The sequence below is a fragment of the Prenolepis imparis genome, unplaced genomic scaffold (genome assembly GCF_030444845.1).
Source record: "Prenolepis imparis isolate NDT839.2.m4 unplaced genomic scaffold, iyPreImpa1.0 SCAF_11, whole genome shotgun sequence".
Taxonomy (NCBI): domain Eukaryota; kingdom Metazoa; phylum Arthropoda; class Insecta; order Hymenoptera; family Formicidae; genus Prenolepis; species Prenolepis imparis.
The window spans coordinates 9719834-9734705 of record NW_028141169.1 but is presented as its reverse complement, the minus strand read 5'-3'; the positions used below and the strand labels follow the sequence as shown (position 1 = coordinate 9734705).

The window sequence follows — 14872 nt, the reverse complement described above, 5'->3', positions numbered from 1 at the left end:
AAATTTAATATATCATAAATTTTTCTGTAATATTTTCTAGGATTCTTATATCGTTATATGTATATTATTGCGATTATTTCTTGAAAAGTTAAAGAAACTTATATATAGGATGAATGTGTATATGTTTTATTTTTATCTGCAAAATGTTTTTATGAGTTCTAATTAATGCTGATGTACAGCATCAGTTACAATTTCCTAAGGGTATAAATCCGCTAAGAATCATCCCCGATTGCGTCCGCGATTTATGTTTGTGGGGACCGGCTTTGTATTTAGAATCCAATTATTGGAAAGCTGCGGTAGCGAGTATTGTCTCCGCGGAGGAATCCTTCCAGCGACGTATTCGGCTCGAGGCTACCTTTGACTGGTGTTCGAGAATGTGCACTGTCCCTGGACAAGCGTAGTACATTCCCAGACAGGGTTTTAGTCTCCAGGACGCCCTCACATTACCGAGCCGCGTATCCACAGCCTGCTCCCGTCCCCCGCACTTCCGCTCTCTTCTCTCTCTCTCTCTCTTTCTTTCACGCATAAAAGCCCTGCTCGCAGGCTGTGTCTCGGCTGAGGAGCGCGTCCAAGGTCCGACCGAGGTCGCAGACACATATTCGACGAGATCAGCATCCCCTCTTTTGATAATACCCTCCTTCTATATCAGTAAACGGACGAGAGACAATGAACAGTAGCCGAGAAACTAGCTAACATTTTTTTTATTTCTCCCGATCGTTTTTAACGCATAACTAATAGAGAGTTAAAATGAGAACAGATTGAAATAGAGACAGATAATGTTATTCGCAAGTTAATATTTTGTATAATTGCTGCGGTACGGTAATATACTCATAGCACACAAACCCTCGCGGATTAACGAGCGACCTTCGGGTTAACCGCGTTTGCGCTCGACAGCAAGTTCTGTTCAGCGGTTTATTGTTCGGCTCCTTGTCGATCTCTGTCCGACAGCTTCTTTCTCGTTCTCTTTTTTTTGCCTGCTTAATCCACGGCCTGACGATACTCTGACCGACCGAATGGTAGAAGTGTAGCCCGACGTCTGAGAATTTACTCGGATTAACAACGCGTGCGATCGAGAGTTTCATGATGCATCTCGTAATGGATACGTTAAATGGAACTCGTATCAATTTAGACGTGCGATTTCAAAAAATCAAATACTAACACACTTTTTAAATATAAACAGATATAAATATGAATCTATTTGGAGATCTGACGTAACACATTTATTATATATTTATTATATTTTTTGAATACAAAAATAAGCATTCGCACGTAATAATATAATACATTACGTCTCGCATTCGATTATAATAATTAAATTATATTTAAATAAATCCGATTCGCGTGTTTCATTTTCTAACACGGCCGATATTTTTAGATAATAGTTCGCCCTATCAAAAATACAACGCCCTCATCTGACACAGCGCGGTTATGATGGAGCGCATCGGCACGATGATGCGGTCGAGGCGAAGTGCAAAGTTCACGATAGGACAGTTCACGTTAGCGAGAGAAGCAGGTTGCGTGGCAACCGACGCCCACGGTGTGCCACGCGCCGCTACTGTATAGATATAGGTAAAGGTATTTACGCGAGCGCGGAGTGATTGCCGCTCCTGTTATGCCGCATCTCGTCGTAGGCGGATTTGGCGGATTAACGAAAGGGATCGTATATCCCTGTGCGCGAGAGCCATGCGGAAAACTCGGAAAAGCAATTACACAACTGGAGAACGCGCGGTTACACTCCTCCGTCGCGACTAATTCTCAGATATGTCTATCATGTGATGTTAAACGATGTTAAATTATATATATATCGGATTTTTCTCTTCCTCGATGATATAAAACAAGTAATTATATCGAAAGAGATAATTAAATAATCATTCTTCCCGATTCTTGAAACAATCTTAATCGAAAAACATGTGTATGTGTCACACGAAATTATTTTATTATCCTAATCAGCGGAAAGCTTAATTCCTATCCCTTATTGTAATCGAGTCGGCGTCCTTGTCGATAATGCGTTCACAAATTCCGATCGTGCTCGTATCTAAATACTTACCAAGGCTGCATATAAAAGTTCAAGGTTTCATCAAAAAAGATGTATAGACGCTAGAACGACTAGTCCGAGCATCGATATACGAGATTATTGCAGAAATTAAATGAGAATTTTAAAAGCAAAGTAAAATATAATTTGCTCTTTTAAAAACACACAAGTAATTTCTTAGTGTGAAATCGATTGCATATATTTTTTTTTATATGCAGAGAAATGTGTATTTTAAGTCTATATGTTTTTTTAATTAGATTTTATTAAATTCGCAATTTAATTATATACTTAAATAAATAAGAATTATACGGATAAGGATTTGAATATTCTCAGAAGGATAAGAGACTTTAGATTTTGCGGAAGAAAAAATCGGAGAAATGTCAGGATAGAGATGTAAATAAGAAGACAAATTTTTTTATGTATAATTCACCAGACAATGTTTATTCAGACGACCTCACAACTCCCAAGCGTACAAAATGACGTGCTCACTGGGCAATATGCGGGGCTGCATTTGTATTCTTGCATGTAATAGAGTACGTTTTATATCCATATTTTTCGTTTTTTTTCCACCAGAAACAACAGCTGTTTGTATTCTCCTTCTTAATGGATAGGGAAATATATCATACTTTATATGTATCGTTCACTATAATAATTATGTGTAGTTTATGCATAACAAGTATTACGAATATCAACGCTAGGTTGTCTGCGGGGGAAGGGACAAGACAAGTGTTCGCTTTAGTGTGCATGTGTGTTGCTGTCGTGTAAATATGTCTGTCTTGTATTTATGCGTGTATTTTGTAAAGAGAACCAGGAGGATTCTATACGAGGACTCGTTCGAGGACAAACGGGTGGGTGTGATACACGCTACACGGCGAAAAGGGGAGAAATGCACTCTCTTTAGGTACAATAAATACAGAGGCCTCTAAGCTGGGTGTTTAGGAAATACTCTGGCTAGGCTACATTCTAGCCGGGAGACTGAATGTGCTTTCAATGCCCCGTTTTGACGCGGACCAGCTTCCCTTTAATCTGATCGAACGCGATTGCAACTCAGCTTGCAATCACCGATCTATAGACCGAGCTAATACGAGTCGGACTTGATTAAAGCGAGCCCTCTTTCTGAATCGAACCAAGGGAATCTAGGTCTGTCTCGAAAGGAGGCATAAGTGTTTCTACACTGTTTCAAGATCAGTTTACTCGCTCAGCGTGTTGTGGATTTTTATGCGTGTTTGATGCGATATTCATACCGGGATTCTCGGGGGATAGAATTAGGCGGGGAAAAAGGGGGAAGGGGGGAAGGCGGGCGTCTCAACAACACGTCGGCGGCGACCCGCCGCGTATCTTCTAACTTTCCCTCACGATTTTCTCGAAGCAAAAGAGGTTCACTCGCGCCTACCAAGACATAGACCTTACGAATCTACTATTTACACTGCGCTTCGCCATTCTATCGGAACTCCGCTTTGCTCGAACGCTCGCGGCTTCTCTCTCATTCTCTCATTCTCTCTCTCCCTTTCTATCTTTGTTTTCGTCGCCCACTCTCTCTCTCTCTCTTTCTTTTTTTCGCCTTCTTTCTCTCGCGATCCTATCTCGATTTATCTGTCTGACTTTCATGCATGCACACACGACACATAATATTGTATAACGCGTTTAAGCGGGCCTACGATACCTATCTCGCTATACGACGCGATTAGAGGATATAATTATTTCTCGAGTCGTTACTCCTCGAAGAGACGAAGAGACACGACACGTAGTGTACAAAGGTACGGTAATTGCAAACTAGTGGCCGCGGCGGGCCGATCAGTCTCATAACAAAACGTTTAATTCTGTAAAATCGCGTGCGCGATTTCTTATCTCGGCTGCCACCGCGATCAAGAAGCTTTTCGATTTGCCCCGACTCATTTGCACAAGCACGTTCACTCGTCACTCGCTCGCTTTCATTTTTTTTTTTATCTCATTCTCTCTACGTCTCCCTCGTCATTCGCGCAAGTGTATCATACGCGGCTTTTTTTCTCTATACACGTACACGAAAAAATGATAATTTTTTTACGATTATAATACCTTACACATATTACAATAATATTAATTAGTTTTATAATATTCAATAATTATAGTAGAGTAGATGATCGATGAATGAGGTGGAGACTGTACAGGATGCGCGATTTCCATGATTATCACATGTAGATAGATTATTAATTTCTGTAACACTCAATCTTTTATTATTTTTCCGTCTCGCTGATGTTCTATCTTCTAGATATACACCTAGAGCAGATAGGTTTTTAGGTAGGTAGACAGGTAGATAGGTAGTTTTAGGTGGATAGGTGGCTCCCTTACGCGGCATCGTTGCTCTCATCCGATCGGCACTCAACGGCGCGAGCGTCCGTCCATGATGTCCGTTTTCCATCGTCGTTTCGCACACTTTCGGAAAAAGGAACTCTCGCCACTGAGAATGTCTGTCTTCCTCATAAATATATATGCGGAGATATATACCTCGTTCGTTCCTCCGTAACCTCCACCTCCTTTTTTTCGCGCGATTTTTTTTTAGCAATAAGTAGTTTAAATTAATAAATTATTTGGTTTGTCACGCGCTCAGAGCGTCCTGGCACTTTCGTTTCTAATTAAGAGCCGGGGAAGGTTGTACCGCGTTACGACGACGATTCGCTCACGCCGGTAAGTGATAGGTGGATCAGACATCCCGATTTCGCGCGCGTCAGCACGTGTCACGGGAGATCACTCGAACTCGCGAGAACACTACGCCTCGAGAGAGAGGGCCTTGCACGGTCCGACGAGCGGTCTGGGTGATGGCGACGGGGATGGCGACTTCTTGGATAGGTTTAGCGGTTGCTGGCTGTCCGCGATGTCGACCTGCAGCTCCATCATGTTGCTCGGACAGCCGGACAGTACCAACGTCGCCGCCGTACTCGAGGTCGGCCTCGGACTCGTACTCGTACTGCTAGTCGCCGCCACGGATAGGTATCTCGGCGACGAAGCCGGGGAATTGCCAATAGCGAGATAGTCCGAGGAAGACTGCTGTTGGTGTTGTTGCTGCTGCTGCTGCTGCTGTTGTCGCGCGCCTGTCGTTGTCGTGATTACCGAAGTGGCCGGCCACCTGTTCGAATAGCTCGTGGTGGCGCATTGCAAAAGACCTTGAGATCCTTGCGTCGTGCGCGCTGTCGCGGTAGTTGTCGATGCGCATTGCTCCGCGGGCGACGGCGATGCTGCGGGCGACCTGGTGCTGGCCTCGCCGCGCATTATGTAGTTATGTATGATATCCGTGCGCTTTAGCTGTTCCGCTGTCATCCGCGGACCTTCCATTAGGCTTCTCGCGAGGGTGGAATGCGTGCTGCTCAGCAAACTCGCGGTCTGCGGACACTGGGGTTGCGCCATTTGAGTAGACGGGCTTCGCGCCGGTGGCGAAGTCAGATGCAGATGTAATTGAGACTGCGTGTGCTGGACCACCACGGCCGGCTCGGCTTCGGCGCTGTCCTTCTGACGCAAGGCGCGGAACTTCTTGTGCGGCTTGTAAGCCTCGTCCATCAATGAGTTGGTGTCGTAGAGCGGTGGCGCCTGGAGCACGCGTTTTAGCACCGGCATGTCCTCGACTTCCTTGTCTTCCGAGCGTGGACTCGAGCACACGGACGTGGGTGCACTGCTGGCGCTGCTGCAGGCCGGTTTGTCGGTCTTCTCGGTGCCGGATTCGATTCCGCTGTCGCTCGGTGAATCTAATTTGCGGAACCGCGGGCATTGCGGCGGTTGAGGTGTTTTCGACATGGTAGCGCGATGAAGTTCATCGTCGCCGGAGCTAGTGCTGCCTGAGTTCGCTCGTCGTCTATGCGGGCAAAGTCCACCGGCTAGAGTAGCGGCTAGAAGAGGCGCGCTTGAGGCGTGATGACCGCTAGGCGGTGCGTGATGATATTCTGTCAAGGAGGCAACTTCACCGCTGCAAGTGCTTTCGGTACTCGATACGCTACCCAGCGGGCTCTTCACCGCTTCGTCCAGGGTTACATCCGAAGCGGAGCCCCAGGATGCCGGGGGCTCTTCCTCCATTGGCCAATGTGATTGTTGTTGAGCAGTGATAACGTGCGTTTGCTGTTGTTGTTGTTGATGTTGTTGTTGAGCCTGCAGCTGTTGCTGCTGCTCGGTCATTTTGAACGCCAGAAGTTTTTCCGAATGAAGGGTATTCAGAGTTCTTAGGTCCGGTATCTTCTTCAATAGCTCGCGAAGAATGTCGGGGTGCTGGGGATGATTCTGCGCGAGTATCGTTTGTAGAGCGTTTCGGAGCTTATTGTGCATACGTTCGACCAATTCGGTATTGCGAAGCCCAGGTCTGTCGGCGGCAATCACCACCACTGAGCAGAACAATCCCAGCTCGGCGTCGGATAATCGCAAGGAATTGACTCTTTCGGCAAAGTCGAACATCGAGTCCATTAGAAATCGCGCGTTACTACTATTGTGGATGGACTCTCGCTTGAGCACCTGGCCGTTTAAGCAGATCATACTGTTCGTTTGAGCATCGAACATGCAGGCCAGCCGTACGAGCAGCACCTCGAAAACGCCGGCCTTTAGTAGCGTGACCTGATCGTCCTGAGCCAGCAGGCTAAATCCAGGTATACGTTTCGCGAACTCGACGACACCGCGTATGGCCGGTGAGAACCTCTTCGAGAAATCTTGTAGCAGTTCCTGCTGCCCGGTCAATGGTTGCGGATTAGGATTTAAGGGGCATGCCTGTAACAGAAGGAACGAAATTTTCGAGGTCAAGAGGCGACGAATCGTTAAATCACGTCGAAGGTTATCCGTTGTTACTCGGAAGAGCATACCAGGCGTCCTCGCGAGGGGAAGAGAGACGAGGCGAGGTGAGACGTTTACGCGCTCTCGTCGGCTCGTGCTTCCTCCTTCGCGGTAGCCGAGGTCGCCTGGTTCTTGCGCGATTTCCGCGTAGAGAACGCTCGGAAGATCAAGACGGCCCAAGGCCCGCGGAGCTATTGACGTCAGCGTAGACGCCGACTGTTCAAATCTTAATGCGCGGCGCGAAACGGCTTGCGTAACCCGCGAATGTCAAGAGGAAAGGTCGAGCTTACTTACCAAGGTCGGTGGACACGCGGTGTAGTTTGGAGTCTCGCGGGCTCTGGCGAGGATCGGGGTCACTTTGTCTCTGGTAAAGTCGCATGTGTCGAGATGGGCTCGTACAACGGTCGCGAGAAGACGTTGTTCATCCTCCAGTTCGGCTGCTACCGCCTTCTCCTGAGAACGGCTGTGGGAGCTCTGCTGCATGGCAGCCAGAATCCTGGCCTTCTCACGTTTTGGCACGCGGCCGAATCGCACCGCTGTAATCAGAAATGGATGATGATGGGTTAGATGTGCTGCGAAGCTCGTACGTCGCGCGCAAAAGGAAGGACGACGATAAATAGTTAATGCGATCAATGGATGAATCATGCAACGGACCCGCCGACCGCTATCGCGAGATAACCTTCGCGAACAAACGTCGACATTCGCGTGATGCTCGCGCACGTAAGAGCGAGAGAATTGAAGGGAACGCGTCTCTCTTTCGAATTACGGTAAAATCTCTACGGCTATTCAAAGCGCAAGTACCGTCACACCAGATATGGTTCCGCGCTAAAAATGGAAAAAAAAAAAAAAAAAAAAAAGTCAGAGGGGAAAGCGCACGACTTTCTCGCGCGAAGAGAAGTGCGAGCGGCCACTGCTCCGGTGTGCTTCTCGGTTAGAAAGTACGTTGTTGTTAAACGTTCCGATCGCTATCACACCGTGTAAACGTTCAGAATCGTTATCGTCGTGTAAAGGGAACGACACCTACGTGCATTATGATAGTTGACTACTCCATTGAGGATCCCTTTTAGAATCGGCAACTCGTCTCCCATGACGATTTAGGGAAATCGCGTTAAAGTAATCAGATGAATTTTCAGATTCAATTGCACTTTGATGCACGTGACTGTAACTTTTATATCGTCCACTATAAATCACCACCGTCTGACATCGCGATTGTCACTGTCATGCGAAGGCTCTCTGCGTGACGTTGCTCTTGCGCGACTAATAATCATCGAACGATCTTCTCGGCTAACTCGAAGCACGAGTCACTCCAAGCGATCACACGGCGGGATAGCGCGTGCTGCGAGGAAGAGGCTGCTCCGACTTTAAAGAACCAGCGCGACCGTAGTACGCGTGCAGACACGAGACAGCATCACAGCCGACTGAGTGATGTTCCGCGAGTTGCGTTCAACAGCCCCTCCACTTATTCAGCCATCAACGACCCCCACCATCACGCGCGATTGTGGCCTTTGCCGAGCCTTTGGCCTTGAACTTGGTTTCAGCGACAGCCGCACGAGGCGTACTGCCGACCTATATACACTATATAACGAGCAAATGTACGACGCGTCAAGCGTAGCGTTTAACATGAGGAGTGAGAAAGATAGTCGGATTTCTCTTCTATGCGCAGATGCGAACTTCCTTTGTCGGGGGTAACTTACCCTCGACAACCTTGGGCAACCCCTCGCTGGCTACCTGCCTTGTCACCAGCTGTCGATAGTCGACTTATCTATTTGCGGACTATCGATCGTCAACGTTGAAAATATGCCGACCCTATAAAGCTAAACCGAAATACCGATTTCTTTATCAATTATCATCTCAAGGTCTTTAATCTTCGTTTCATAATTTGATTTACGATTTAATCGCGAGAACGTCATTAGAGAGTGACGGCATATAAAACGGTAGAAAAATAATCGGTGAACGTGTAGGAAGTATCCCGCGCGAAAGTTAAGGTGACTTAATCAATATTCAAGAACGCGGTCTCTCAGTATATCTTTGTTCTCTCAAATCGGAGTCTGTTAAAGTTCTGCACCCAAAAAAAAAAAAAAAACATTTACTTCATCTCGATCCATCTCGCGGAGTACGAACTCGTACTTGAAGTCGCATTCGTAAAGATTCGCGCGGCGTAACCGAGGATAAAACGCGCCCGGTCATAACGACGAGTTCTCCGCAGGAAAGCGCGAAGCGCTATCATAGTTGGTCACGTACGGCTTCGGCTCGGCCAGACGACGGGGCCTGCGACGGGAGCATGCGCCTACCGGCCAGGTGGATCCGCGGGTAGCTGGAGGAGGGAGAACTGAGATGTGAAGGAGAGGAACACGTACCTCGGGGAAGGGAAATGTAGTTATGAAGCAAAGTTCGCGAGGTCTCCGCATGAAGTGTAGCGCCACGCGACGGCGCGGCATCGCCGTCGGCTGTCGGTGGGGACCACGACCGAAGAAGCTGAGCGAGCGACGACGATCGCCCGAGCTGGGGAAAGGAGAAGGACGACGAGAGAGCGAGGACGGAGAACCCATGTAGAGTGGGAAAGGAGGGTGAAAGATGGTGGGAGGGTCAAGCGGGAGAAAGGGGGAACGTAGCGGTGTGAGTAGCGGTACTCTTTCTATGGACTTGGAATCATCCGCCAGACGAACGCAGCGGCCGTCTATTGACCCCGCGAATCACGCATTGATATCGGTAGGCGCATTTTCGCATCGATTTTCCGAACGAGAGATAAACAAAAATTTTCGTATCTTAAAATTATTTATAGATTATATATTCTTGAATAATCATGATTATTATGATTATCAAAATATTGTATGCAGATTTTAATCTGTTAAAATTGATAAATATCGTAGTTTCGTATCTATTTAAAGAACAGCGCGTTCTAATTTGCATGATATATATATAGCATCATATATATATATATATATATATATATACATATATATTTGCGCCCGCGCGACATGTCGACGACCTAGGTCAATGATCCCGGCGGGAGATGCTGCGAAGCATCGCGCGCGCAACTGCATTACCGCGATTATTCGACAAAGACAGTTAGTTAGGATTTTATCGATTCGTCGAGAAAAGAAAGCAAGATCTGCTTATACGCCAATCGAGAGATAATCGCCGTTGCTTTCTCAAACGGCGCACTGGCCACTTTCGCCCGTTGCGACATTCCGCCGTGTCGCGGGGAACGACGTTACGCAAACGGTCAATGACCTGGCAAACTATATTTTAGAAACTCTTCGTGAAAAGCGTGTTTCGCGAGAAATATACAGGGGAGGGGAATGCGACGCTTTACTTAATCTGGTGTGATAGTGAGTTCGAAAGAGAGGTTGCTTATCTTACAAATATTCTTAGAATTAATATTTTATGCATTCGAGAAAAAAATAATTTTAAATTTGTTACACGATTATTGATATGATTATAAGATAAGCTAAAACCTTCACGTTACTGTCGCGATGTTTCTTTAGTAATGATTAATTTATTTTAAATCTCTTAATGAAGGGGATAAAATGAAAATTGATTTTCATGCGTGAAATATTAAAAGAGACTCACCATCACGACTCATGCCGACGGCGATGCACTTTTTGAGACGGCAATATTGGCAGCGATTTCTGTTGATCCGGAGGATGCTGCACTGTTGATTCTTGGTGCACGGCCGATATTGAATCTTCTGCTGGATGCTCCGGCGGAAAAAGCCCTGCGAATCACCAACAAAACCCTCGTCAATCTGACCGTCGCTGTCCGACGAAGACCCCGATGAACAATCGGTCCCCGAACGCGGAGCGGCCAGGTCACATTCGCACAAGCACCCCATTAATTCACTCCGGCTTAGGAAAATAGAAATCGCACGGCTATCTGAACGAATATAACGAAAAGTCTATGGTTTATATATATCGCGTTAACCAAATGATTATATCACTCGGTACATATCCTCTGGCTCGAAACTGATGACGCTAGGCCAAGGGGATCCTTAGCGTATCCTTTACGAAAGAGCAAATCGTCTCTGGACAGTCACTGTTTCTCACGTATATAATTTCGCGTTCACCAAAACTCGCGCATAGTCTCTCTTCTCTCGGATGCTCGGCTCGCGGTGGACGCGCGATACCAAAGTGCAACGCGAGTTTTCGGAGGGGAAAGAAGCGACCGTTTGTATCGGAGCTTGGCTGTGGACTGGCTCTTTCTAGCACAGAGAACATAGAGCCTCGGCACATTGCCTCTGGCATGCCGAGGTGGGGGACACTGTGACCTAATTCCCGGACGTTCACCCGCAGTTCACCGCGTGAAAGTGAGAGTCCCCCTTGCGCGCACTGGCGCTCCTCGGCCGTCTCCCTCTTTGAGTTCTCTCTTTCTCCCAGTCTCTTTCGCTCTCTCTTTCTCTCTCTCTCTCTCTCTCTCTCTGTCGTGCTAGAGTGAACCTTAGATAATGTCTTCCTCGTCGTATCTACCGCGAGCGCTACCATAGAGGCTCACGGGCGCTCTACTAACGGGTTTCTTCCCTCTCTTCTCCCCACCCACCACCGAACGATCCGCCACCCTCTCCGAACGATCTGCCCTACCTCCACCTCTCTCGGTTCCTACCCTCGCGTTGATACCCCTCTAACATCCACCCATTTGCAAATAAGCGCGAATATAGAGAAATCTCCCTCTTGCTATATATATATAATTTTCCATGTCCTTTTTATCTCTCAATCTCGTTAACCGTTACTGAGATGAGCGGCAAAGTCCACGAGGAAGATGAGATTTGAGAATGAGTAAAAATCGGGAAAGGGGTAGGTTAGTGCGCGAAGATACTTCCCGTCGTGTATCGGTCAACGACCTCGCGAGACGATTACGTAACGCGCGACAACGCGTGGGGGACCCTACGTGAGGCTCTTCTATGTATGTTACCGTGGTTGTCGACGTGTCGTGTCGACGGCCGCGCTTGTATGCACGTACGCGTACGAAAAGTTGGCGATGCTCGTCGCCGGAGTAACTCCGCCGTGTGTGACGTCAGACGCGCGACCTCGCCTACCTCAACTTCGTGCAGAGCATCGTTGAAACGATGTACCGTTGCACCTCCGCGCCCGGGCTGTCAATCGGCGCGAGCGTTTGATGCAAGTCAACGAACTGTCAGTGTTGCCGATGCTAGACCTCGCTGCCTCCGATCATTTCGATCGGTCGTTCCTTCGAATCAGACGGCGGGATTTGTTTCGAACGAGATGATAAAATCTAAATTCTCTCTCCTTCGATTAAGATTTATTTTAAGAGATCGACTTGTTGCAAGATCTATTTCAAATATTGCATTCGAGATGGAAATAAAATAATTATTTTTGTACGTTTAAAGGGGGTCATTCGGCGAGTCTGAAAAGTTTCGATTCGAGATATTCACTTTTTTATGAAAAAACAGAATTACGGCAAAGTGCTATCGGGCCACGAGCTACCGTCGTCGATGCCCGGACGAGGCCAGCAACCCCTGTTGAACCTCTCGGTCGGCGGGAATCCGACAAGCGAAGGGTGAAGGAGGAGGTGTGTGGGGGAATGCGGTGCATCGATCTCTCGAACCGTGCATGACCCGTGACGGGTCAGGGGGCGACCACCTTTGCGAGCTACCTCAAGTTGTTCCGCGTCTTGTTCTTAAAATCTTTACGACAACAAGAAAAAAAGAAAGCTGGGAAACTAAAAGTTGATTCTTTAGCTGCTAAAAATATTTCTAGAGATATCATTTTTTTTATATCTTCCACTTGATTTAAATCTCGATTTATAAATACCGATGGTGGAAATGGTTTTCATTGTTCTACCAATTTCAACAATGATCATTAGATTCGACAATAGTTTCGGGAAAAATCCATTGAGAGGAGAACCAAACAAAATGACGTATTCGCGCTTCGCTCGCTCGCATCCGCCGAAACTTTCGCCGGATTGAGAAAGTTCTGTTATTCTCCGTTCTCCATTCGTCGCGATGAGAAAACTCATTTCTGCAAGTCTTCATTATTAGTAATTAAATTTTTATTAAAAAAAAAAAGATCGTACAAAGAAGTTTTCTCTAATTTTCTATAACAAACACCAAAATGTAGACGACATAATAATGATGAATAAAAATTGACATCGCGATTCTAATCTTCGGAGGAGGACTCGCGCGATCATTCTGGCGACTTTAGCAGGATCATCGTTGACCGATAAAGTTAAAGCTCCAATTTTATGTTCCGTGGAAGCGCAGCGACGACAGCGGTAGCGCTTGGCAGGAACGACGGTGACGGTGTACGGGGTTGTATACGAGCGCGTGCATGCTTGCATATGAGTACATATATAGGTAAAGAGAGTGTGAGACATACACACGATGTGGTCGCGGGGCCAACGACCGGAGCGCGCGACTACTGCAACGGATGGAGGGTCGGGGGAGAAGAGGGATGGCGATCTGTGTCTGAGGGACGGTAGGGGAAGGTGAGCGTATCTGCTGCCACAGAGAGAGAAAGAGTGGGGGCGGGAGGTACCATAGTAAAAGTAGGAGGCAGCTGGGGGAGGAAGGGAGAGGAGAACGCGAAACGGAGTAACGGTGACGTACGTAACGCGCGCGCGTGCGCCGCTCCAACAGTCGCGACACTCTCTGCTCTGCTCCGCGAGGGCATTAACCGCGAGCTAGCTAGCTCGCTCTAGCACTCTCCTACGACCCCAAGAATTTGCCGTTCTATTCTGTTGCCCGGGCATCGATATCGGTAAAGTCGATCGGAGGTCAGAGATGATCGCTTCTGTGCGCAGTTTTGTACCCTGCTGATATTAGCAAATGATAATAGCGATATAGCTATTTAATTATAAAATTAGATATCAATCTCGATCAGTCTTGGATACTAGAAAGATATGCCTACCGAATCCTCTCGGTACCTAAATTGTTTATCAGTTGAACTTAGACCGATCTATTCGAAAATCGAATCAATCTTCATCTTCGGATCATGTTTATAAAATAATTAGGAATTTTCTTTCTAACAAATTTTCTCAATCCTGCCATTGTTACGAATCGTTTAAGATGCATCCGCATAAATTACAAACTTTCGAAGCTCATTGATTCACCGATACGTAATAAAGCGGTGTGACCCATGTTGGAAAGGAGAGAATGATCCATTATACTTTTTGCCGATGGTATCATGTTTCGCAGGACGAATTTATCGGGTGTAAAAATTGCGGTCCGATTTCGCCGGGGAAGAGCGTTATCTCGAAGAGCTCCCGCTCCGGTGGACAGATACCATGTCGAGCGAACACCTACCACGATAATAAGCGACTGACCCGATTCTAAAGTAGATGCACCGGGGTCAGTAACCTCAAGCGAGCACCGAAATACTCGTGCAATCAAATGAAAATGAGATCGCGACTCGTTACGACGTCAAAAATGACGGTTATCCGAGAGGGGAGGGGAAAGTGGGAGAAGGCTTTCCTGTGGGAAGGGGTGTGCGGAGAGGATAGCGGAATGAGGGAGGAGAAGGTGGAGAAGGAGGGAGAGTGACGTAACTGGCTCGGAGGGTCGACGACCGGAGGGTTAATGCACCGGTCGCCTGATTTCAACCCTCCGGAAAAAGCGTCGACGTGCACCTCCACCGATGATTGTTTCGTCGCGGAGATTTAAAGAGGAACTCCACTGTATTAAAGAATCTTATTTTTCTCTTAAATAACGCCTTCTAATCTTTTCGAGAAGATTGTGACCACGTGAGAGTGTATTACAGCTTATGGCGATTTTTTTTTCATAACTTTATTAAAATTGAGCGAGAATTTTAGAAAATACTTTTTAATATTAGATTAAAATTGCTTAATTGGAAGAGAGCTCGCGTTCAACATGAAAAATACATTTTCATCTTTCTAACAATTTCAAATTATATATATATATATTTTATAAGTGAAAAAACTTATCAATTTAAAATATTACCAAAGCAAGCAGTATTAATATCGTGAAAATCATATTTATTTCAAATCTCTATATGTACCGTTATAGCAGCAAGAGTAGGGCGATAATAGCACCGTTCGACTATTTCCGAACCGTAATCGATTTAACTCGAATTGGTTTAAAATATT

General features: G+C 46.6%; 2 protein-coding genes across 5 annotated transcripts in view; one reads left to right on the top strand and one right to left on the bottom strand.

Moving 5' to 3' along the window:
- Nucleotides 1-14872, top strand: part of LOC145943035 (uncharacterized) — a 176885-nt gene that overhangs the window by 63493 nt on the left and 98520 nt on the right.
- Nucleotides 2443-14872, bottom strand: part of E75 (ecdysone-induced protein 75) — a 92998-nt gene continuing 80568 nt past the window's right edge. For 4 of the 5 annotated variants that reach the window (XM_083050231.1, XM_083050232.1, XM_083050233.1 and 1 more), the window contains exons 3-5: nucleotides 10388-10532; nucleotides 7109-7350; nucleotides 2443-6751 (exon numbers count right to left, since the gene is read on the bottom strand). In XM_083050231.1, coding sequence (XP_082906357.1) covers nucleotides 4778-6751; nucleotides 7109-7350; nucleotides 10388-10532 — 2361 coding nt within the window. In that variant the 3' untranslated portion in view covers nucleotides 2443-4777. Of the gene's footprint in view, nucleotides 6752-7108; nucleotides 7351-7838; nucleotides 8285-10387; nucleotides 10533-14872 lie in introns of those variants that run through there. The other variant, XM_083050234.1, reaches the window with a different exon arrangement.